The sequence below is a fragment of the Dromiciops gliroides genome, chromosome 4, assembly GCF_019393635.1.
Source record: "Dromiciops gliroides isolate mDroGli1 chromosome 4, mDroGli1.pri, whole genome shotgun sequence".
Lineage (NCBI taxonomy): Eukaryota > Metazoa > Chordata > Mammalia > Microbiotheria > Microbiotheriidae > Dromiciops > Dromiciops gliroides.
Window position 1 is genome coordinate 639,592 of NC_057864.1, and position 24,028 is coordinate 663,619.

At 45.0% G+C, this 24,028-nt stretch overlaps 1 protein-coding gene across 1 annotated transcript in view; it reads right to left on the reverse strand.

The window, feature by feature from the left end:
• MIGA1 (mitoguardin 1) overlaps positions 1 to 24,028 on the reverse strand; it is a 64,674-nt gene that overhangs the window by 3,422 nt on the left and 37,224 nt on the right. The window contains exons 8-15 of the mRNA XM_044002250.1: positions 21,231 to 21,331; positions 7,376 to 7,494; positions 7,045 to 7,117; positions 6,492 to 6,578; positions 5,499 to 5,597; positions 5,138 to 5,272; positions 3,479 to 3,532; positions 732 to 848 (exon numbers count right to left, since the gene is read on the reverse strand). Of these exons, the coding sequence (XP_043858185.1) occupies positions 732 to 848; positions 3,479 to 3,532; positions 5,138 to 5,272; positions 5,499 to 5,597; positions 6,492 to 6,578; positions 7,045 to 7,117; positions 7,376 to 7,494; positions 21,231 to 21,331 (785 nt within the window). The remainder of the gene's footprint in view (positions 1 to 731; positions 849 to 3,478; positions 3,533 to 5,137; positions 5,273 to 5,498; positions 5,598 to 6,491; positions 6,579 to 7,044; positions 7,118 to 7,375; positions 7,495 to 21,230; positions 21,332 to 24,028) is intronic.

The window sequence follows — 24,028 nt, forward strand, 5'->3', positions numbered from 1 at the left end:
CTTCTGGAAAGCTATCATCCAAGTTCACTGGCTCCCTTTCCTCACAGAATGGGACCCAAATCGCCAGATCCCAAGTCAAAAAGTCTAGTCCCAACCCCATCCTGTCCAATACAGAAAATGAAGAATTTTCTACCATGGCAGGAAAAGAGGCAAGAATATCCACCCATTACAAATGAAAAGGTAAAAATGTGTGCTGTTTCCAAGTCTACCTCAAGTCCAGGAAGAATAATAAATCTTTATCAATAATAACTCATATTGATATATGTTCTCAGGAAGCAATAAATGCTACACACATTATTTTTGGCTCCTCACAACCAACTCTTATTACTGAGGCAGAAAAGTGAAGTGACCTGCCCAGGGTCACACTGTGAGGAACTGTCTGAGACAGGCTTTAAATGGGATCTTCCTACCTGGAAATTGTGGCGCACCCTAGCTGCCTTTACATCCTAGGCTCTGTGTGTGAGGCACTGGGCTACAAGGAAAGAGAGGACACAGACCCTCCCTTCCAGACACTGAACGTCCAAGAGGGGCGAGAAAAAAATACAAATAAAAATCATGCCAGGAACGGTGCATGAGTTCCGAGGAAAACATGGGGCAGAACACAACAGAGATCTGACAAAGCTGGCCCACGGACTTCCCATGATAGCACACATGCACACGCACACACACACTCACCCTGTCAGAATGTACCTTAGTTTGGAGCAAACACACTTTTTAAAAGTTGCTCATACCTTAAAGAAGCAACATAAATCGTAGAGGGAGTTTCTTGGACCCAAAAAGCCCCAGGCTAATACGGGACTGACGTGCTCACAAATGGCGTAGAAGTGGGCAAAGAAACCATCAGGAATCTGTTGGCAAAGGGAGGAGAGCAAAGTTAGCAAGTGGGTCATTGAACCATCAACGAGTGTGTATCAAGCACCCACTCTGTGCTGGGTACTGAGGGACAAAGACAAAAGTAAGACAAGGGAACACTTGTTGTTTTAGATATAAATTAAAAGTCAATGAAAACAGTCTAAAAGGTCAATTTATCAAGATTGACCTAAATAATTGGAAAGGTGTTAACTGCCTGTGGTTGGGTCCTACCAATAAAATGAAAATAATACTACCTAAATGAATTGACTTATTTATTGCCATACAACCAAATTACAAAGGATTATTTTAAAGATCTAGAAAAGAAAATCATCTGCAAGATCAAAAATTCAAGAATCTCAAAGGAAATAATAAGAAAAAGTGGGAAGGAAGAGGGGCAGGCAGTACCAGACTTCAAACCGTAAAACAAAGGAATAATGTTTAAAAAATGTAAAAGTTGATCAGTGGAACCAGCAAGGCACATGACATTTGTAAGAAAACAAGAGTACAAAAATGTTCAATAAACCAGAAGGCCTTGAACTCCTTGGGAAAAGGTTCACTACTCAATAAAAAAATTGCTGGAAAACTGGAACACAATCTAACAGAAATCAAGGTTAGACTAGTATCTCACCTCAAACACCAAGATAAGCTCAAAATGGACAAGACTTAAATGTAAAAAGTCACAACATAAACAAGTTCAAAGAGCAAGGAGGGAAACATATTTTGCAACTATGGAAAGGGGAAATATTTATGATCAAGCAAGTGATAAAGAGTATCACAGAAGATGAAATGGATATTTTAAGATAATGGTAATCATTTCCCAGCAGGTAAATGACCAAAGGATATGAATAAAACAGGCAGCTCTGTTCCAAAGAAAGAAAACCAGAGTATCATTAGCCGTTTGAAAAAAAAAAAAAGCACAATAAAAACTGAAATTTCCATTTCATAGTTATCAGACTATCAAAGATGACAGAACAGAAGGAGACATGCAGAGACAGGAACACCCACACGTGGAGGAGCTGGGAGCTGATCCAATCATTCTGGAAAGCAAGATCCCCAGAGTCACCAAACTGTGCATGCCCCCCCCGCAGAGAGGCCAACTAAAGAAGGGAGGGGACATGTATGCAGCTCTTTGTGTTGCTGCAAAGGGGAGAGGGCTGGGGGATGTTGTTGTTCCGTCATTTGGTCAGGACCCCATGGATCATACAGCACACCGGGCCCTTCTGTCCTCCATCATCTAAGTCCGTCCAAGTTCACACTCCTTGCTTCCATGGTACTCTCCATCCATCTCATGCTCCACCGTGCCCTCCTCCTTTTGCCCTCAATCTTTCCCAACATCGGGGTCTTTCCTGGCAAGTCCTGTCTTCTGATGGGACCAAAGTAGTTCAGCTCCTGCTTCAGTATCTGACCTCCCAGTGACCAGCCTGAATCACTTTCTCTTAAATACGGACTGGCTGGAGTTCCTTGCTGTCCAAGGGCTCTCAGAAGTCTTCTCCAGCCCCACAATTCAAAAGCATCAATTCTGCGCGCTCAGCTTTCCTGATAGGCCAACTCTCACAGCCAAACATGGCTGCCGGAAAAGCCATCGCTTCGACCGTGCAGACCCTTGTTGGCAGGGCGACGTCTCTGCTTTTTAGGAGGCTGTCCAGACTCGCCAGAGCTTTCCTTCTAAGGAGGCAGCGTCGCAGCACGGCTGCAGTCGCCATCTGCAGGGATCTCTGAGCCCACGCCTTCCATCTTGTACTTGGATTAAGAACAATCCGGTTTTCAGATGTCAAGATTTGCCAGCCATCCTTCTGACGTTTCATTGGCCAGAACTGGCCCAATGGTCTACACAGTTGAGAGCTTCCTCCCAGTTTTGTCTGACCACACAATGAGCAGACATGTCCTGGAGGCCACTGGCACTGTCACCAACAAAGATATTAAAGAGCCCTTTCACCGTGCATCCACGAAGGAGAGACGTGTGTTGAACAGTGACAGAGTGCAGAGAAGGGACAGGGGCTGGGTGCCCACAAACTGGGCAGCTGGACTCGAGTTCATTTAAGGGAAAGAGCCTTGGTGAGCCGGTGAGATGGGAGCCTGGGCTGTTCTCTTCTGGTGCCGCTCCTCTTGACAATCAGCCACAAACCCCCGCGCTGGAAGAGACTTCAGCAGCAGTGGAAAGAGGAGCTTCTTCTGACCCGGCCTGAAGTGTAGGACAGCGGGGCCGGGGGTGCTCGCTGCAGGCCTCTGAGTGACCCATTTCACAGATGTAAAACGGAGAGTATGATCCCAAGGATCTAAGTCTCAGGTCTATGATGGGGCTGGCTGTCCTCAGTCCTTGGGAAGAGAGAGTCAAGTTCAGCAGAGACAGGAGGAAGCTGGAGCCGGCCTGGAGAGCAGAAGCTGCCTGGGGTTTCCCTCCACGTGTCCCTCCGTCTGTGTCACGCTGAGCTGAATGATGCCCCCACCCCAGAGGCTGCCTGCTCTCTCCTTCCTCTCTGGACAGTGACACAGGCATGAGAGAGATGGCTGCTCCTGCCATTCACATTGCGCTGAAGAAGATGCAATCATGATGCTGGGATGTTTTTGGAAAAAAAGAAGAAACATCTAAATAATGAAAGGGATGAGTCACACAAAAGGCATTTACCTTCATCTGCTGCCTCTTCTGCTTGAGCACTGACCAGCAGCTGGACGCCACAGCCTGCACATGCACAGGGAAGAACAAAGGCCAAGTTTAACTTGCCCGCTGGGCCTGCTCCTTAACCCTCCAGGGCCTCTCTGCTTAGCAAAGGCAAAAGACACTTAGGTACAGGCTGAGGACGAAAGCTCACGCCTTTCCAAGTGCTAACATGCTGACTGTTAAAGACAAGCACAAAGTGACTCACACTCCCTCATCTTATTCAGAAAAATGGATTTTTAAAAATATTTAACATAAGAGTCAACCAAGCAAAACTGGGCGGTGCCTATTGTCTAGGCCCTCTGGAGTTACAACGGTAAGCCCTCTCACACTAAGAGCTAGCCTGTGTCAAACGCAACAAACAGAAGCTAAAAAGACACAACTAAAATACCACGGATACAATATGATCTGGGGTTTTTCCTTGAGAAATGGCATTTTTGAAATCGTTTGGGGCCTTCAAAAGTGGTTTTATCTAAATAAGGACCTAACACATATAACATCATGACAGAAAACACAATGGAATCCCACAAGCCCAGACTCCTCTTTCTACATCCCCTGTCAACTAGAGAAATGGATAAGAAGAAACTCCTGTGAGACAAAATCACATTAATCAGGGAAAATCAAAAATCTGCATTTTTTAGAATTCGATACATTAGGAAGAGACAGACAAGAATCCAGGACTCCACACCAAGCTCCTCCCCCGTGCCCGGTATGGGTCACGGGAAGGACCCAGGGTCCTTGAAACACCAATGAGGGCAGGTTCTGCCAGGAGGAGAAGGCGTGGCTTTCATGATGAAAACCAGGCCTGTCCCTGAGGGCCGTCGTCATCGAAGGGAACGCAGAATCAATAGAGCTTAGGTCACTTTATGTGTCTGTACACAACTGGAGCACACTGGTCTATCTGTGCCTGCAAACACATGGCTTCCTCTTCAATGCTTCAATGGTTGGGCCATGAGTTACTTTTGGTCCCCACTGCTTGTGGTCACTACCCCCTAGGTGCCTAGTCCTTATCCACATTCTAGGCATGGTCGTCCTTTCTACATCACCCTAATCATACAATGGACTTTTATCTTCAAGTTAAAAAGGCTTAGCAGAGGCAGCTAGGTGGTGCAGTGGATAGAGCAGCTGTCCTGGAGTCAGGAGGACCTGAGTTCAAATCTGGCCTCAGACACTTTACACTTACTAGCTGCGTGACCCTAGGTAAGTCACTTAACCCCAATTGCCTCACCAAAAAAAAAAAAAAAAAAAGGCTTAGCAGAGGCAGCTAGGTGGCGCAGTGGATAAAGCACTGGCCCTGGATTCAGGAGGACCTGAGATCAAATCCAGCCTCAGACACTTGACACTTACTAGCTGTGTGACCTTGGGCAAGTCACTTAACCCTCATTGCCCCACCCCCCCAAAAAAAAAGGCTTAGCAGGTTCTGCTCATTTCACTGCTTCATTCGTACATGTCTTCCCAGGTCTCTCTAAAACTGTCCCTCGCTAGTTTAAGGGAGAGAAAAAAATGTTTGTTAAATGAAAAAAATCTGATTTTTTAAAAAAAGCTTGTGGGGGGGATGGTATGAGAGACTAAGATTTTACCATTTCCATGATCCCCAAGTACATCACAAACAAGTAAATCCTCACTTACAGTTTCTTTAAAGGAGGCGTTTAGCCAGCGATTATTGACCACATTCTGTATTGATGTGGGGGGGTTTTCCAAATCTTCAAAGGAGTCCATTAATATAAAATCCAAGACAATGTCATAAAAATTTAGATTTTTCACCTGCATGAAATGAGAAAAAATGCACATGCACAATTATTTATTAGCACCTGAATTGGAAGGAAGACTAAACCCAGACTGTACTCATGAAAAGAAATCAACTGACTGAGTCATCAGGTATCCAAGTAAACAAGGAGGAGGAAGAACTACTCCCACTCAGAGGCCCTCGGCTGCTTGGCCTCCAGAGGAGGCTGGAGGGGCAAGTGAACGGACAGAGACAGAGACTCACCCCCCTCGCGGCCAGTTCCACTTCAGTGTTCTCCCAGTGGTCTGTTTGCTCTAAAAAACAGATCATTTCATCAAAAACATCTTCAAATTTCTTTGGATTCTGTAGGACATCATCAGTAAACAAGAAGAACATGACATGTTTTAATTCTAAGCATGCTTCTTGAAACAAGCTTCATGCCTGCAGAGGGTAAAGCTGCCTTCCCGAGAGGGACTGCTAGGGTTCTAGGCGTCCTGGCTAGTGGATGAGCAGACTGAACCATGTGGCCAGGCTCTGCCCAAAAGCCCAGCCTTCGGTTTAAGGCAAAGCAGGCCAAAGAAAATGAACAGAAACTGCTCCCCTGAGCTTATGGAGCCAATGGGCTCAGAGGCAGAGAGGAAAACTGGGTTAGAAGCTTGCTAGTTCTGAGCCCCAGTTCGGGCCAGTGGGGTGAGGAGAGGCCACACGAGACCACCCTGGGAACGGTAACCAACACTTAAGGATCATCTTGGCCCACCCCTAGAGCTAGGCTACCCCACCATCTGAGAAGGTGGTTCTCTAAACCCCACCCCAAGGCCCAACATGAGGGAGAGGAAGGAGAGTACACTCGAATTCCACCATTTCTGAGATCCTAGTGCCAAGCCTCCCTCCTCTTCCAGAGGCTTGGCCAAACAGGGAGGACCAGGCAAGACTCTGCAGCAAACATGCTCTGGTGAGGTCTTGGTAGCGGCAGGGCTGGGCCCTTCCAAGGGCCCTCAGGAAAGAGGGACACAAGCAGCAGGCCTCACACTGTGACATGGCTATGCATTTACTCGTACAGGAGAACTCTTACTCCTTGCGGGCAGGGCCTGTTTCATTTGGTCTCTGGACCCTCAGTGCCTAGGAGAGTGTCACACAAGCACGCAAACACGAGGGCACAAAAACATGAGAACCCCCAAGAACAATCCTTCCTTCCTGAGTTGTAATGTGTTTTCATTTCTGACTAAATAACAACTTTGTTAACAAAATCGAGTTTACCTTTCTTGCCTTCACAATTAAAGCCGATAAAATTTTTCTTCCACTCTCAGCAAGAAATGTCCTGTTGGCAGTTTCTGAAAGAATGACCTGCAAGAGTCCCGCCCCCCACCCCCCCACCGAGACCTGAAATGACTGACTGATAGAAAAGTGATAGAGAAGGAAAGGGAAGTCAAAGGGAGGGTAACTGAGGGAGCAATCGGCACAGCTGGAGCACTCTTCACCAGGACAGGAAGCAGGACACCAGGAGTCCCACCTGGTGTCTAGCCCTGCCTCCCAAGAGAGCCTGGTGAGGGTCGTGCAGGGGTCCTCCCCTGGCCATTCCCAGGGGGGCGGGGCAGGTGGCAGCAGCAGCACTGCCGGACCACAAGGTGCTCAGCAGTCCCAGAGATGTGGGTGAAGGGCCAGCATGGCCTGGTGACCAAGGCAGGACCGGTTGGGGCAACCACCTGAGGGGGTCCCTGGGCAGCTGGGATACTTCCTGACTCTGTCCAAGGGTGACCGAGACAAACGGTACTAAGAGCAGAGACAGGACAGAGCTGGGAAAGTCATTTACCTGGAAAGCCTGTCGGATACAGTGAAGCTTGGCCAGAAAGTCACTATCTCCAAGACACTCCAACATCTCGGTTCTACAGAAAACAAGGCCAGAATGAAGCAACTTTCAGGATGAAACCTAAGATGAATCTGGAGCTCAGCTGCTGATGACAACCACAGGTCTGCTCATTACCGACATGGTTGCCACGAGATGTCTTGAATGAAAACAATTCTGTTGGGCAAACCCTCTATTTCTCCTTATTCTCATAAACATTTTTAGCAAAGATGCCCAAAACAGCCACAGCTCCACAATATCTCCCACAGATAGATGTAAAGTAAAATGGAAACAGTACCTAAGCACCCTGGAGTAAATTTTCCCCTCTTCAACCAAGTGCATGGCTTCTTCGTACAAAGGACAGTGGCAGAGAAAGTCCAAGCTGTATGGGGGCCGCCCCTCTCGGTGTTCTGTGAGCTAAGGAGATGGCTTGGGTTAGTTACAGAGCACAAGAAAGCACTCAGTATTGTAAATGGAGCTCTGAAGGAGCCAAGCTTCCCCAGAGGCCGAGCTGGCTTCATCCAGAAGCTACGGAGAAAAGTCTCAGGGGAGAGGCAGTGGAAGGAATGAAATCGATGCTGCACATTCCCCAAAAGCTGAACAGGAGTCATCAAAAGAAACACAAACCATTAAATGCCCCTCAGAAGAGTGCACCAGGTCACTAAATACCCGAGAAATGCAGATGAAAACAACTGGGGACGGTGATGAGTCAGGGCCCTCAGACTGGACGGAGAACCCCTCCATCAAGAACGTTTCTGTGACCTGATGAAAAGTCAAGAGAGCCAGGGGCACAGCACAGGAGCAAGGACTCCCCCACCAAGAGCAGCCCCAACCCTCAACCCTCAATGAGGTGATATGGTCGTGACCAAGAGAAGATGTGGTGAGGCACCTCCCCCACCCAAAGGGGTAGGAGTGCAGCATTTGCTGTCAGTAAGCTCTGCTATAACCCCTTTCTTTCCTTCTTTCTATTACAGGGTCTCTCTCTCTCTCTCTCTCCCTTCTCACCTCTGTGACTGGGAACACCAGCCTTCTTATTTCAGCTGTCAAAGAGCATAACAGATTATTCCAATTGAATAAAGGAAGTCTAATCAGCTTAACCATCACAAAAATGTGTTTGGTAAAAGGACAAAGTCAAAAGCAAACTGAGTTTTGCACAGGGAGTACCTGAAGGCCTTGTGGCTTCGTGGGGATGGATAGTGCCCTTCTGTGATACAAACCCAGAGATGAAAGCTGGAAGGGAGTTTTACCTCACCTTACCAATGAGAAAACGGAGGCCTGGAAGAGGTAAATGGACTTGCTACTATCAGGGCTGTGGTTTGAAAAGTAGCCTCCATCACCTCACAGAGAGTCTACTCAGAAGGCATCTGTCCAAGCTCTCCTGAGCTGACATACAAGTCTAATGGCATCTCCACTCTTTTAAAAAACATTTTTCTTGAAAGTTTCCAGTTCCAAATTCCATCCCTTCTTCCCTTCCCCCTCTAAAGTGATAAGCAAGCAGATGTAGGCTATACATATGTGCAGTTATGTCAAACATGACCATATTAGTTATTTTATACAAGAAAACTCAAAGAAAAGAAAAAAAAAGAAAGTGAAAACAGTGTGCTTCAGTCTGTGTTCTATCACGTTCCTTGGAGGTGGAAAGTGGGCTTCATCCTTAGTCCTTTGGGATTGTCTGGGATCCTTGTATTGCTGAGAAGAGTTAAGCCAACACACAATATGGCTGTCACTGTGCACAGTGTCCTCCTGGTTCTGCTCACTTCACTCTGGAGGTCTCCTAGGCCAAAGCAGCCCCCCAGGAGGCGGGGCACCACTGGGCCAAGCCCTGAGCTAAGCTGAGTCCTTGGCCTCTGGGCCAGACTCTCTATGCACCCCCACTGCACAGGGTCACTGGGCGTGGAGGGGAGATGCTTTGTGAGTCTTTAGAAGCAATGTAAATATGCCGGCATTCGGCCCAGGGCATTCTGGGCCCTGCATTGGCTGCGAGCTCCCTCTTCTCACCTCATCCTTGTGCCTTCTGCACAGTGCCGGGCACACAGGAGGCATTTAATAAATACTGACCGATCTCCTTTGGCCCTGGTGGGCCAGGCTCAGGACAGAGAGGGGGCACCTCCCCGCCAGGCACCAGAGCCTTTGTCTGTCCCAGAGAGAAGCCTCCTTGGGCAAGGAGCGTTACATGAAAAATCAGCTGTCATGGTTTCATTTTGCTTTTACCCACCATTTTCTGAAGTGAAGCTCCAACTCCACACCAGTCACCTGATTTAGGAGGCTTCCCAAGAGGATGCCCCCTCCCCACAGTGACTCACATAATGTCCCAAGAACATCTCTATCTCTTACCCCCATGTCTCCCAAGCCCCTCCACCAATGCAAAACCAGATGTCTCCATCCCCATAACCCTAGGTTCCCTTTTTCTACACCCTCCAAATCCTCTATTCACGGAGAACCCCAGCTTCTGGGTCCTTGGCGGCCGAGAGCCTTTGACCTGCTTGGTTCTGCATTGCCAAATAAATTGTCACCTGGATGGAATGACTAGGTTTCTTTATTTATTTCACCATAACAAGAGCCCAGGATGTCTGGCTCACCCTCCCCCCCCCCCGCCCCGGGGCGGATGCAGCTTCCCATGAGCCTCAGGAACCACGCCAGGCGTGGAGAAAGACCGTTTCCACCTCAAGTCTGCCATCGAGGAACTCAGCAGAAGCAGCAAGAAGGCATCCAGAAAGGCAACCTGGACGCAGCACGCAGCCACACCTGTAACCCCAGCTGCCAGAAGAACCAGGGTGTCAATCTCAAGGCTGCACACCTGTGTGGTGTGAGAATCAGGGTGCCACCCCCTGCTGAGAAAGACATTGTGAGAACCAGGGCGAAGCCCCCCTGAAAAGAAAGCATGTGACTAGCATCTGGAAGTCACATCTATTCATAGACCACCTGTAAGTCATGTCAATCAATGGACCAGCCAATTAGCTTGAAGCTGTGTGTGGAGACCGCAGGAAACTTCCACTGGAACTCAGAGAGAATCAGCCTTTTCCTTCGGGAACCGGCTTGTGGCTGCAGGGGCAGGCAGAGTAGACAGATCTCCTAACTCCACGTGTTCTCTTTTTACTAATACCTGGTATGCTTTAATAAATGATTAATGCCCAAAGACTGGTGCTAAAGCTTCTCATTTAAGGTGACCACACATTTTAAACAGCACAGTGAACACTGGCCCCGGCAGCCTGACTGTGGGCAAAGTCGCCAAATCCCCACGGGTTGTGAAGTCCGTGGATGCGGGCTGAGGAGGGTGAATGTGCACACGACTCAGCACTGCTGGGCGACGGAGGACTTCGGATGCAGCCAATGGAAGCCCTGACGTGTGGCCACGTGGGCCTGCTGAGGAAGCCAGAGGAAGCGAAGTGTGGAATAGAGCCTTGTCTATACGCTGGATCGAGTGGGATGGAGACAACTTGGCACTGGCTGCTGTGACCTGAGTGTGTACAAGCAGACACACAAGTATTCTGCTCCGACCTCTCTGGAAGCAGGCTGGAGGGTGCTGTCTCTTTTAAAAACACCGTAAGAAGAACCAATCACTCCCTGTGACTTTCCGGGCTGTGATGAAGTAGGATTTCCACAGCGTGCAAGAGTGGGAGGGTTACTTCTCTAGTTTAGGCCAGGATGCCTAGCTCAGCGAATCTGATTGAGAGCCGACTCAAGAGAACAGAGTTTAGTACCACTCCCCTAACCACTCCCACCCCACCCCACCCCTCATAGGGATGATAATGGGGGCAAATGGAAAGGCTCTTTAATCTGGTTTCTTGGCCCCCCAAAAAAAGAATTCTGTTTGGAATGTTTCTGTGGTAATACCAAATAAAGGCTGCTATTAGCTTTTACTTGCTTTTCATTTAATTTCGTTTTAGTTACCAAAAGCATTTTTTGGGGGGTGAGACAATTGGGGTTAAGTGACTTGCCCAGGGTCACACAGCTAATAAGTGTCAAGTGTCTGAGGCCGGATTTGAACTCAGGTTCTCCTGAATCCAGGGCCGGTGCTCTATCCACTGCACCACCTAGCTGCCCCAGCAAAAGCATTTTCACTTAACATTCTGACTAACTGCTGTTTTGGTGCCCTCAGTTATATCTTTACCTTTAAAAAGTGCCACACCACTTCATTTAAGGAAAAGATTAAGTGTGCTTTGGTTATATCTCTCAGGTGATTCTTTCTAAGCAGCACTTTGATGCTCATGTGCATGTTATTCTGGGATGTGAGTGTGACCAGATCACTTGAATGCTTGGGAAAACTCTAGCCTACATGTCTGTGTCTAAGGTAGAAACGTTTAAATGGTGGAAGTATGCAAATTCCAAAGTTAAAACTATATATATATATTTTTAATAAAGTATTTTATTTTTTTCCCATTACATGTAAAGATAGTTCTCAACTTTTGTTTATACAAGCTTTCCAATTTCAGATTTTTCTCCCTCCCTCTCCCCTCCCCTAGACAGCAGGTAATCTGATATAGGTTTTATATATATATATATATATACACACACACACATATATATACATATAGACACACATATATAGAGATAGATATATACATAACATTAAACATATTTATGCATTAGTCATGTTATAAGAGAAAAATCAGAGCAATGACAAAAAAACCTCAAAATAGAAAAACAACAGCACCAAAACCAAAAGAAATAGTATGGTCCACTCAGCATCCATATTCCACAGTTCTTTTTTTTTTCCTGGATTTGGAGATCCTCTTCCATCATGAGTTCCCTGGAACTCTTCTGTACCATTGCATTGGTGAGAAGAATCTAGTTCATCACAGTAGATCAACACTCAATGTTGATGATACTGTGCACAATGTTCTCTCCTGGTTCTGCTCATCTCACTCATCATCAGCCCATGCAAGACCCTCCAGGTTTCTCTGAACTCCACCTGCTCATCGTTTCTTACAAAACAATAGTATTCCATTGTATTCATATACCACAACTTGTCCAGCCATTCCCCAATTGATGGGCATCCCCTCAACTTCCAATTCTTTGCCACTACATAAAGAGCAGCTATAAATATTTTTGTACATGTGGGTCCCTCTCCCCTTTCCATGATCTCTTTGGGGAAAAGACCCAAAAGTGGTATTGCTGGGTCAAAGGGTATGCACAGCTTTATCGCCCTTTGGGCATAATTCCAAATTGCTCTCCAGAATGGTTGGATCAGTTCACAGCTCCACCAACAATGCATTAGTGTTCCAATTTTCCCACAGCTTCTCCAACATTTATTATTTTCTTTTTTTGTCATTTTAGCCAATCTGATAGGTGTCAGGTGGTACCTCAGAGTTGTTTTAATTTGCATCTCTCTAATCATTAGAGATTTAGAGCATTTTTTCATATGGGAATAGATAGCTTTGGTTTCTTCATCAGAAAACTGCCTGTTCATATCCTTTGACCATTTCTCAATTGGGGAATGACTTGGATTCTTATAATTTGATTTAGTTCCCTATATATTTTAGAAATGAGGCCTTTATCAGAACTACTGGCCATAAAAAAAATCATTTCCCAGCTTTCTGCCTCCCTTCTGATTTTGGATGCATTGCTTCTGTTTGTACAAAAATTTTTTAATTTAATATAATCAAAATCATCCATTTTGCATTTTATAATATTCTCTATCTCTTGTTTGGTCATAAACTGTTTTCCTTTCCAAAGATCTGAAAGGTAGACTATTCCTTTCTCTCCTAATTTACCTATGGTATCACCTCTTATGTCTAAATCATGTATCCATTTTGACCTTATTTTAGTACAAGGTGTAAAATGTTGATCTATGCCTAAGTTCTGCCATACTATCTTCCAGTTCTCCCAGCAGTTTTTGTCAAATACTGAGTTCCTATCCCAGAAGCTGGAGTCTTTGGGTTTATCAAACACTACATTACTAGTGTCATTTACTACTGCGTTTCCTGTGCCTAGCCTATTCCATTGATCCTCCACTGTTTCTTACCCAGTACTAGATAGTTTTGATGACTGCTGCTTTATAGTAAAGCTCCAGGTTTGGTACCGCTAACCCACCTTCCTGTGAATTTTTTTTCATCATTTCCCTGGATATTCTTGATTTTCTGTTTTTCCAGATGAATTTTGTTATTATTTTTTCTAGCTCTATAAAATAATTTTTAGGTAGTCTGATTGGTATGGCACTGAATAAGTAAATTAATTTAGGTAGTATTGTCATTTTTACTGTATTAGCTCTGCCTATCCATGAGCAATTGATATCTTTCCAATTATTTAGATCTGATTTGATTTGTGTGGAGAGTGTTTGGTAGTTGTGTTCATAGAGTTCCTGGGTTTGTCTTGGCAAGTAGACTCCCAAGTATTTTATATTATCTACCGTTACTTTAAATGGAATTTCTCTTTCTATCTCTTGCTGCTGGACTTTGTTGGTCATGTATAGAAATGCTGGTGATTTATGTGGATTTATTGTATATCCTGCTACTTTACTAAAGTTGTTAATTGTTTCAAGTAATTTTTGACTTGATTCTCGAGGATTCCTTAAGTATACCATCATATCATCTGCAAAGAGTGATAGTTTTGTTTCCTCCTTGCCTATTCTAATTCCTTTAATTCCTTTCTCTTCTCTGATTGCTAAAGCTAACATTTCTAGGACAATATTAAATAATAGGGGTGATAATGGACATCCCTGTTTCACCCCTGATCTTATTGGGAAGGCCTCTAACTTATCTCTATTACATATAATGCTTGCTGGTGGTTTTAGGTAGATACTGTTTATTATTCTAAGGAAAGCTCCACCTATTCCTAAGCTCTCTAGTGTTTTTATTAGGAATGGGTGCTGTACTTTGTCAAAAGCTTTCTCTGCATCTATTGAGATAATCATATGATTTTGGTTGGTTTTCTTATTGATGTGGTTGATTATGTTAATAGTTTTTCTAATGTTGAACCAGCCCTGCATTCCTGGTATAAATCCCACCTGGTCATAGTGTATAATCCTGGTGATCACTTGCTGTAATCTCCTTGCTAATATCTTATTTAAGATTTTAGCATCAATATTCATTAGGGAAATTGGTCTAGAATTTTCTTTCTCTGTTTTGGCTCTGCCTTGTTTTGGTATCACCACCATATTTGTGTCATAAAACGAATTTGGTAGAACTCCTTTTTCGCCTATTTTCCCAAATAATTTGTATAATATTGGAGTGAATTGTTCTTTAAATGTTTGGTAAAATTCACCTGTAAACCCATCTGGCCCTGGGGATTTTTTTCTTAGGGAGTTCATTAATGGTTTGTTCAATTTCTTTTTCTAATATGGGTTTATTTAAGGATTTTATTTCCTCTTCAGTTAACCTGGGCAGTTTGTATTTTTGTAAATATTCATCCATTGCATTTAGATTGTCAAATTTATTGCCATAGTTGGGCAAAATAATTCCTAATTATTGATTTAATTTCCACTTCATTGCTGGTAACATCACCCTTTTAATTTTTGATACTGGTAATTTGGTTTTCTTCTTTCTTTTTTTTAATCAAATTAACCAATATTTTATCTATTTTATTGGTTTTTTCATAAAACCAGCTCTTAGTTTTATTGATTAATTCTATAGTTTTTTTGCTTTCAATCTTATTAATTTCTCCTTTAATTTTCAGGATCTCTAGTTTAGTATCTAATTGGGGATTTCTAATTTGTTCTTTTTCTAGCTTTTTAAGTTGCATGCCCAATTCATTGATCTCCTCTTTCTCATTCATGTAAGCGTTTAGACCTATAAATTTTCCCCTAAGCACTGCTTTGGCTGCATCCCATAGATTTTTTTTGTTTGTTTGTTTGTTTGTTTGTTTGTTTTTTGCGGGGCAATGGGGGTTAAGTGACTTGCCCAAGGTCACACAGCTAGTAAGTGTCAAGTGTCTGAGGCCGGATTTGAACTCAGGAACTCCTGAATCCAGGGCCGGTGCTTTATCCACTGTGCCACCTAGCCGCCCCCCATCCCATAGATTTTGGTATGTTGTCTTATTATTGTCATTGTGTTGGATATAGTTATTGATTGTTTCTATGATTTCTTGTTTGGCCCATTCATTCTTTAGAATGAAATTATCTAGTTTCCAATTGATTTTCATTCTACTTTTCCATGGCTCTTTCTTACATGTAATTTTTATTGCATCATGATCTGAGAAGGATGCATTTACTATTTCTGCCTTTCTACATTTGACTATGTTTTTGTGCCTTAATACATGGTCAATTTTTGAAAATGTGCCATGTGGGGCAGCTAGGTGGCGCAGTGGATAGAGCACCGGCCCTGGAGTCAGGAGTACCTGAGTTCAAATCCGGCCTCAGACACTTAATACTTACTAGCTGTGTGACCCTGGGCAAGTCACTTAACCCCAATTGCCTCACTAAAAAAAAAAAAAAAAATTAAAAAAAAAAGAAAATGTGCCATGTACTGCTGAGAAAAAGGTATATTCCTTTCTATCCCCATTCAATTTTCTCCAGACATCTATCATATCTAACTTTTCTAGTATTCTATTCACCTCCTTCACTTCTTTCTTATTTATTTTTCAGCTAGATTTATCTAATTCTGAGAGGGGGAAATTCAGATCCCCCACTAGTATAGTATTACTGTCTATTTCCTCTTGTAACTCATTTAACTTCTCTAAGAATTTGGATGCTATACCACTTGGCGCATACATATTTAATATTGATATTACTGGATAAAGCACCGGCCCTGGAGTCAGGAGTACCTGAGTTCAAATCCGGCCTCAGACACTTAACACTTACTAGCTGTGTGACCCTAGGCAAGTCACTTAACCCCAATTGCCTCACTAAAAAAAAGAAAAGAAAAGAAAAAGAATATTGATATTACTTCATTATCTATAGTACCTTTTAGCAAAGTGTAGTTTCCTTCTTTATCTCTTTTAATGAGATCTATTTTTGCCTGTGCTTTGTCTGAGATAAGGATTGCTACCCCTGCTTTTTTTACTTTAGTTGAAGCATAATGTATTCTGCTCCAGCCTTTTACCTTTACTCTGTGTGTATCTCTCTGCTTCAAATGTGTTTCTTGTAAACAGCATATTGTAGGATTCTGGTTTTTAATCCACTCTTCAATTGGCTTCCCTTTTATAGCAGAGTTCATCCCATTCACATTCACAGTTATTATTACTAACTGTCTATTCCCCTCCATTCTATATACCCCTTTTGTACTTTTTCCCCCTTCTTTCACCCTATTCCTCCTCACTGATGTTTTACTTCTTAACCCTGCCTCCCCCAATCTGCCCTCCCTTTTTATCATCCCCCCTCTCTTTTCTTTACCCTTTTCTCCCTTGCTTTTGTCCTCCCTTCTATCAGTCCCCCCTTTCCCTTCCCCTTTTGCTTCCCTAAAGAATGAGCTAAGTTTCTTCATCCCAATGAACGTATATGTTATTCCCTCTTTGAATCAAATCTAATGAGAGTGGGGTTGAAACAATGTTCACCCCTCCTTTCTTTCCCTCTATTGTAATAGGTTTTTTTTCACCTCTTCATATGATATAATTCACCACATTCCACCTCCCCTTTCCTCTCCTCCCCATAGACTCCCGTTTTAACCCCTTAATTTTCTTTGTATCATCACATCAAAGACGATTTATATTTATATCCTCTGTGTAAAGTCCTTCTCTCTGCCCAAATACATTTACAGTTCTTAAGAGTTATGAGTATTATCTTCCCGTGTAGGGATATAAACAGTCTAACCTAATTGAGTAACTTTTTCCCCCCTCTGTTTACCTTTTTAAACTTCTCTTGAGTCTTGTATATTAAGATCGAATTTTCTATTCAGTTCTGGTCTTTTCATCAGGAAACATTGAAAGTCCCCAATATCATTGAATGTCCATCTTTTCCCCTGAAAGAGAATGCTCAGTTTTGCTGGGTGATAGATTCTTGGCTGCAATCCAATCTCCTTTGCCTTCCGGAATTTCATCTTCCAAGCCTTGTGGTCCTTTAATTTTGAAGCTGCCAGGTCCTGAGCAATCCTGACTGTGGCTCCATGGTATTTAAATTGCTTCTTTCTGGCTGCTTGGAGTATTTTCTCCTTCACCTGATAATTCTGGAATTTGGCTACAATATTCCTTGGAGTTTTCCTTCTGGGGTCTCTTTCAGGAGGTGATTGGTGGATTCTTTCAATGATGATTTTATCCTCCGATTCTATAATATCAGGGCAGTTCTCCTTAATAATTTCCTGGAATATGGTGTCTAGATTCTTGTTCTGATCATGGCTTTCAGGTAGTCCAATGATTCTCAAATTGTCTCTCCTGGATCTGTTTTCCAGATCAGTTGTCTTTCCAATGAGGTATTTCACATTTTCTTCTATTTTTTCATTCTTTTGATTCTGCTTGACTGATTCCCGGTGTCTCATGGATTCCTTGTCCTCCAACTGTCCAATTTTAATTTTTAAGGCATTGTTTTCTTCAGTGAGATTATGCACCTTTTTTCCATTTGATCAGATGAATTTTTTAAGGCATTGTTTTCTTCAGTGAAATTATGCACCTTTTTTTCCATGTGGCCAGATGAATTTTTTAAGGATTTTTTTTTTTTTAGTGAGGCAATTGGGGTTAAGTGACTTGCCCAGGGTCACACAGCTAGTAAGTATTAAGTGTCTGAGGCCGGATTTGAACTCAGGTACTCCTGACTCCAGGGCTGGTACTCTATCCACTGTGCCACCTAGCTGCCCCTCAATTGATTTTTAAAATCCTTTTTGAGCCCTTCCAGGAAGGCTTTTTGTTCTTGAGACCAATTCACCTTCCCTTGGGAGGCTTCACATGTAGGCAATTTGAGGGTATTGTCCTCATCTGAGTTTGCGTTGGCTTCTTCCCTATTGTTACAGAAGCTCTCAATGGAGAGGGCTCTTTTTTGCTTCTTACTCATTATTGCAGTTTATTTATTTATTTTTTAAGTTGAGGTCTGCTCTGGGGGCACCAGGGTCCCTGTTTTGGGCTTCTTGTGCAGGGGTATAGGTGCTGTTTCACCAGCTTTTTACACTGAGGACTTTAAGTGTATGCAGTTCCCCCCCCCCCACTTCCTGTCTGAGCACACTAGGATCAGTGGGCCTAGTCTCGTCAATCCTGTTCGTGGCCCTCCAGCTGGCAACTTGCCCTCTCGGCTGGTGCAGGTAGGTTTTTCCACTGTCCTGCTGGGCCACCAGATTTTTGAGCCAGCTTCCAAGGGCCTCAGTTGTTTGGCTGTGTCCCGCAGCTTCCTCCTGACTTGTCCTGACCCCCTCGGTGCTGGGCTGCTGCCCTGCGCTGCGCCTCCCTTTTGCCAGAGTCAGACCGACCTTTCCTGAAGTCTTCTAAATTATCTCTGATTGGAAGAATGTGCCTCTCTGTCTCTTTACAGATTCTGTAGTTTCAGAATCTGTCCAGAGGCTTGATTTAATGTTCTTTTTGAGGGAACAGAAGAAGATCTCAGGCAGCTTGCTGATTCCTCTCCGCCATCTTGGCCCTGCCCCCCACTCAGGTCAAAACTATATTTTAAACTGGCAAAATGAAGCTAACCATGAGATTTGTTTAAAAATGGAGCCCAGACAATTTTAACACTTGCCTCATCAGATAAAAACTGGAAACACATTAAGTTTTACTGTTTGAAAACTAGCTGAGAAAAAAAAAAAAGAAAACTAGCTGAGAGTCATGTGAGACTTACATGGGAAAGTAATAGGTGCCGGTTTGGGGTCAGGCCAGTTGAGCGATCAGTGCATTTGACTTGAGCTGTGACTGTCAGACTGAGCAAGGCGGCAGAGCAGGGGATGGAGCTAGATGAAGGAAGCAGGACAGCTCTCCCCACCCTCACCAGGAAGGGGTCGTCATAAAAGACTTCCAACTGTCATCAGAAATCTTTCCGTTGTGAGTCCCAAAGGTGTCCAAGCCAAGGGTTCACCATTTACAACAAATCCTGCTGTTACTAAGTGCCCAACGGTTACCACTATTATTGATACAAAACGTAAAAGGCAATGACGTTTGAATACAGCTAAATGGGTTAGGGAAGAAAAGAGGTGAGCCTTCTTGCCAAGGCAAACCCCTCCACATGCCCAAGGAGACCCTCAATCACCCCACTCACATTTCACTCCATCTCCCAAGCCCCTCACTTGATCCATCCATTCCACGGCTCCTCCCTTCTGTGGCTAAACAAGATGAGAAGGCGCCTCCACGTCCTCTCCTCTCACTTTCTTCTTGGCGCTGTGCACGCTAACCTCATCACTCCACCAAAACCGCTCTCTCCAAAGTTGCTAACAATGTCTCAGTGGCCAAATCCGGCAGCCTTTTCTCCATGCTCCTTCTCCTTGGCCTCTCTGCAGCCTTGGACACTGCGGGCCAGTCCCTCCTCTCTCATACCCTCTTCTCCCCAGGTTTTCAGGACGCACACCCTCCCACCCCCCTTCTCCTCCTTCCTCTCTGTCCTCTTGGCTGGATCCTCCTCCAGACCATGCCCTCTGACCCTGGATGTCCACCACAGTCTGTCCTGGGCCCTCTTCTCTGCTCCCTCTAGACTGCTTCACTTGGTGACCTCACCAGCTCCCATGGATCATCTCTACACTGAGGATTCTCACACCTACTTACCTAGACCTTACCCTTTAGTCTCACATTTCCAAATGTGTACTGGGCATCTTGAACTGGATGCCCCACAGACATCTTAAACTCGACACTGATTTCATTACCTTTCTCCCTAAATTCCCTCTTCTTCCTGACTTCCCTGTTACTGTGGAGGGCACCACCCCTGGTGCTGAGCTGGCCCAGGCTCCCCACTGAGGAACCAGCCTGGAATCCTCACTGTCACTCACCCCCATATGTGCAAACCTGCCGCCTCTGCCCCCTCCTCTCCTCTGACACTATCACCCCACCTGGACCGCTGCCTCAGTCTCTCCCACTCCAGTCCATTCTCCATCCAGCCACCACAGGTCTGACCACGTCACTTTCATGCCCAATAAACTCCAAAGGCTCCGATGGCCTTCTGGAGCCAATCCAAATGCTCAGTTTGGCATTCAAAGCCCTTCTGGACCTGCCGCCTCCTCCCTCTGTGGTGGCTCTACCCACAAGCACCTCCATCTCCCCACTCCCAGACATCTTCCCTGGCTCCTCATCGCCACCTCCTGGCTTGCCCTAAGTGCCGCCTAAAATTCCACCCTTTCCAGGAAGCCTTTGCCAACCCTTCACTCTGTAAAGAATTAATTGTTATTTGAGCTTTTTATGCCTTGGTGCCGCACTGGCCTGGGGCTCCACAAACCACACGGTGCTCCACCCACTGGTGTAGCTATTGCCATGGCGCTGGCACCTCAAGTCATCACCACTCGCTGATGCCCACACAGGCCTGGCAAAATTATGACTGGAAGCCTAGTGAGAGCAATCATATGACTGTCAGAGCAGACAGTCAATAGGCTGGGGACTGTGTGGGGGTGCTGGGAGAAGGGAGTATTTTTTGGTCCAGCATTCTAGCTGGAAGCTGGAAGGCGACAGGAGCTCTGCTGTGTATTCTCAGCTGATTCCTGGATGGTGGTATTTTTCAGGTTGTATAATTTCCCTTTCCCCATTTTATTTCCTTTCCCTTGATCCTACTGATCCTGTTTGTGTTTTTTTTTTTAAGTTCATTCTTGTTAAAATAAATCCTGTTCTGTTTTGAGGGAGGCTCCCGGTCTCCTTCCTTTCTCCAATATTGTGGCAAGCCACTTAGCTAACACTCCCCTATTAAAAATTGGTCCCCACAACTCTGTCTTGTTTGTGCCCAGCTGTGTACGCCTCCCCCAGCAGAGTGTGAACTTGGTGAGGGCAGGGTCTGCCTTTTCTGGCCCTGTCACTTAGCACAATGCCTGGCATACAACAGGTGCTTAATAAATGCTTGTTCCCTTCCCCCCCCCCTTTTCCTGACCAGTAGGAGGAATATTTTCCCATAAAACAACCAAGTCCCAGGACTTGGTGAAGAACCCAATCATTCCTCTCTGGGGCAAGGGGGGCAAATAAACAGAAGGCAGCATGGCCTTTCAGTAGTTAACCCCATGGGGGCTCTTGTGGGTCTGTGAGATCGAGGGGGGCGGGGAAGGCCAGAGCCCAAAGCAGCAGCCCACAGACCAGTTGAGGAAAGCTCAGGGGAGAGCTTCCTCTCCTCTGATTTCTTGACAAAGTCAAAAGGTTCCACAGGAGGATGCAGAGGAAGAGAAAGGACACCAACTTCCTACCTCTGTCGCTGACACAAAGGAATCTGTCGAAGCGATGCTCAATGTGTCTCGGAGGCCAAAATCATCTGCATTTCCCCGCACGGTGATATCAGTGTCTTTGTCTAAAAAAGTCAAGAGGAAAGTCCAGGAACTCATCTGTTTATTCATAATGTCACTCAGTTGATACAGTTCTTCATTTATTTGTTAAGGTCTTTCACTGGGAAAGGAAAGGTAAATGCAGATGAATCAACCCCTGCTTCAGAAGCGATTTCTGCTCCCAACCTGTTTGGAAGACCGCTAGGGACTGATGCTGAGCACAAGGCATTGCCACCAGGGCAGAAGCCTGTTCCTCGGACCTAGCTTGGTCCGACCAAGCTGTCTACGGGCTTCAGAGACCCCGAGGAGTCCCCAAACTTGGGCATCAGAAGAGTCACCACATGATGACAAGCAACACTCAACTCTGAAAGACCGCTGGGTTCTGAGTCAGCTAGAAGCACAAGTTGCTTTGCCCTCTTGCAGAGAAAACTCCCTCCCATCTCCCTGCAGCTCCCACTCATACCCAGGGACACAGAGTCTCGCTGGTCCACAGGGACCACAGACACTCTATTTCATGACCCCCGAGGGCCAGGAGACCTGAGCTTGGGCAGAAAATGTCCTGCGATCCCCACTGATGCCAAGCAGCAGAACTGAAGTGGGATGAAACACATTCCTCTTTCCTTTCCAAGCCATACCTGCTCTGTGAGGAGGATGGCTGACTCCAGTAGGGGCCATTTTCCCTGTATCAAAGCTAGGAATCTCCAGTTTAAAGCTGAATTCCTTTCAGATGGACTTGATGGGAATTCTAAGAATGAATACTGAGGAAAGCGGGCTCCTCCATGCTCCTCCCCCCAAATGCTTATCAAGAGACGGTTATTACCCAAGTAGGGATAATTATGAGCTAAAAAAAAACCCCACCCACCTCATTTCAAAAACACATTTTCAGCATTCTTATTAATAAAATTGCCTTGCCTTGGGAGGCAAATCAGAGTGATTTTTTTTCACTTTCTATTTAAAACAAGACCCACACAGCTGCTGTGTTAAGATGTTCACAAATCGATAGAAATGTCCCAGTCTTGCTCAACCAAAACCTACCCAATGTGCCCAAGCACATGCACACACACACACACACACACACACACACACACACACACACACACACACAGAGGGACAACTTTCCAAGAAGAAATTTGTAAGTAGGATTACTGTGCTAATTTTACTACAACTGTCTTTGTCTGAGCCTTAACTCCCTTGAGAAGAGTGTACAGCAAGCACAGGATGACGTGCAGAACCTATAAGGGCAATGTTGGCTTCATGGGCCTTTTGCTCTGTTCAGAGAGAAAGACACATTACTTGTCTGCTGTTACTTGAACTTGGGACATTCCCCAGGAGCTGTCAGAAGCAGCAACTGGCAGCCAGCTACCGAGATCAGTTACCATAGCTATATGTATGTTAGTCAAAAACACCATCACCAAGAAAACAGGCTCGGTGCCCCAGGAACTGGAAAGCTTGGCCCATCAAACCCACCTCCATTAGCCACGTACCACCCCCCCTTATTCCAGGCATTGTGAAATTTCTGGAACGGCAGCTGAGAAAAACTACATCTGTTTTGGAGCAGAGCCAATAAGCAGCTTTCAGAAACGGGGAGGGTGCCAGGGCTCTGCATGGATACCAAATGTCCATTTTTTTAATAGGATGGAAAAAACCTAAGGCACAATGTCTGAATCATCATTCGCTTTTCTATTTCCAATGAAAGTAAAATAAAACGCAATCCTTTTAAGAAAGAATGACTTCTCTGGGACCAGGAGTGAGAAGACAGAAGAGGCCTAAAGCTCCCATTAGCCATGCCTGGCCACTGGACGTCTTTTTTGGCAGTCCACGTCCAGGCAGAGTTAGACTGTCTGGATTTCACCCCATATCCTTCCTTGAACTAACAAATGACAAAACCAATACTCAGCTTCCCTCTGATTACCACTCAACAGAATGGGCCACCCAAGGCCAGCTTGCCTATCATGGAGATGATTCTTCACTCAGCTGTCCACACCCTTCTCTCTGGCTCTCTGGGTGACCATGAGGATACCCTTGTGCACCAGTAGGATGGTCAGGGATGGAGTGAGGGTCTGCCCCAGAAGCACTCTCCTGATCAGGGGAGCTAGCCAAATACAGGTCATTCACACTGAGAGCCCTACCACCAGTGGGGAGGAGGGTGGGGATGGGGGAGAGGGAAGAAGAAAAAGGGATAGGCCTAGTCCATAAGTGGACTAGGGAGCTCCTGAACGACTGAGTGAATTGTATTTTGCAAATGAAGAGAGCTCTCTCCTCTTCAGATTTAGGACATTTCTGGGCAGAGGGGGTAAGCCCTGGCATGTGGGACAGTTCCCTCTAACAATGAAAAAACAGAATTCTGGGGAGGTGCTTGGTCCAGGTAATCCCACAACATCAAGGAAAGGAAAGCTAGAAACAGATTTAGCTTTGTAAAAGAAGGAAAACTGAAATAACCCTAAGGATGATAAGCAGAAAGAAGAGGGGGAAAAGGGAGCTCTAGTCAGATACAAAAAAAGATCTGTGAGCTCATCGACTAACTAGAAACTAATTAATACCTGGCTAATAAATCCACTTCATATAGAAGGAAAACTGAAATGAATTTAAATGAGCAGAATGATGGAAGAAAAAAGCCAACTATGGTAGAATTTTTAAACTCCATTACATAATACCCAAGTTGATGTTGTTATTTGTCCCTCGTTTTTTAAGGGGGCCAGTGATGTCACAGGTAGTCTTGACTT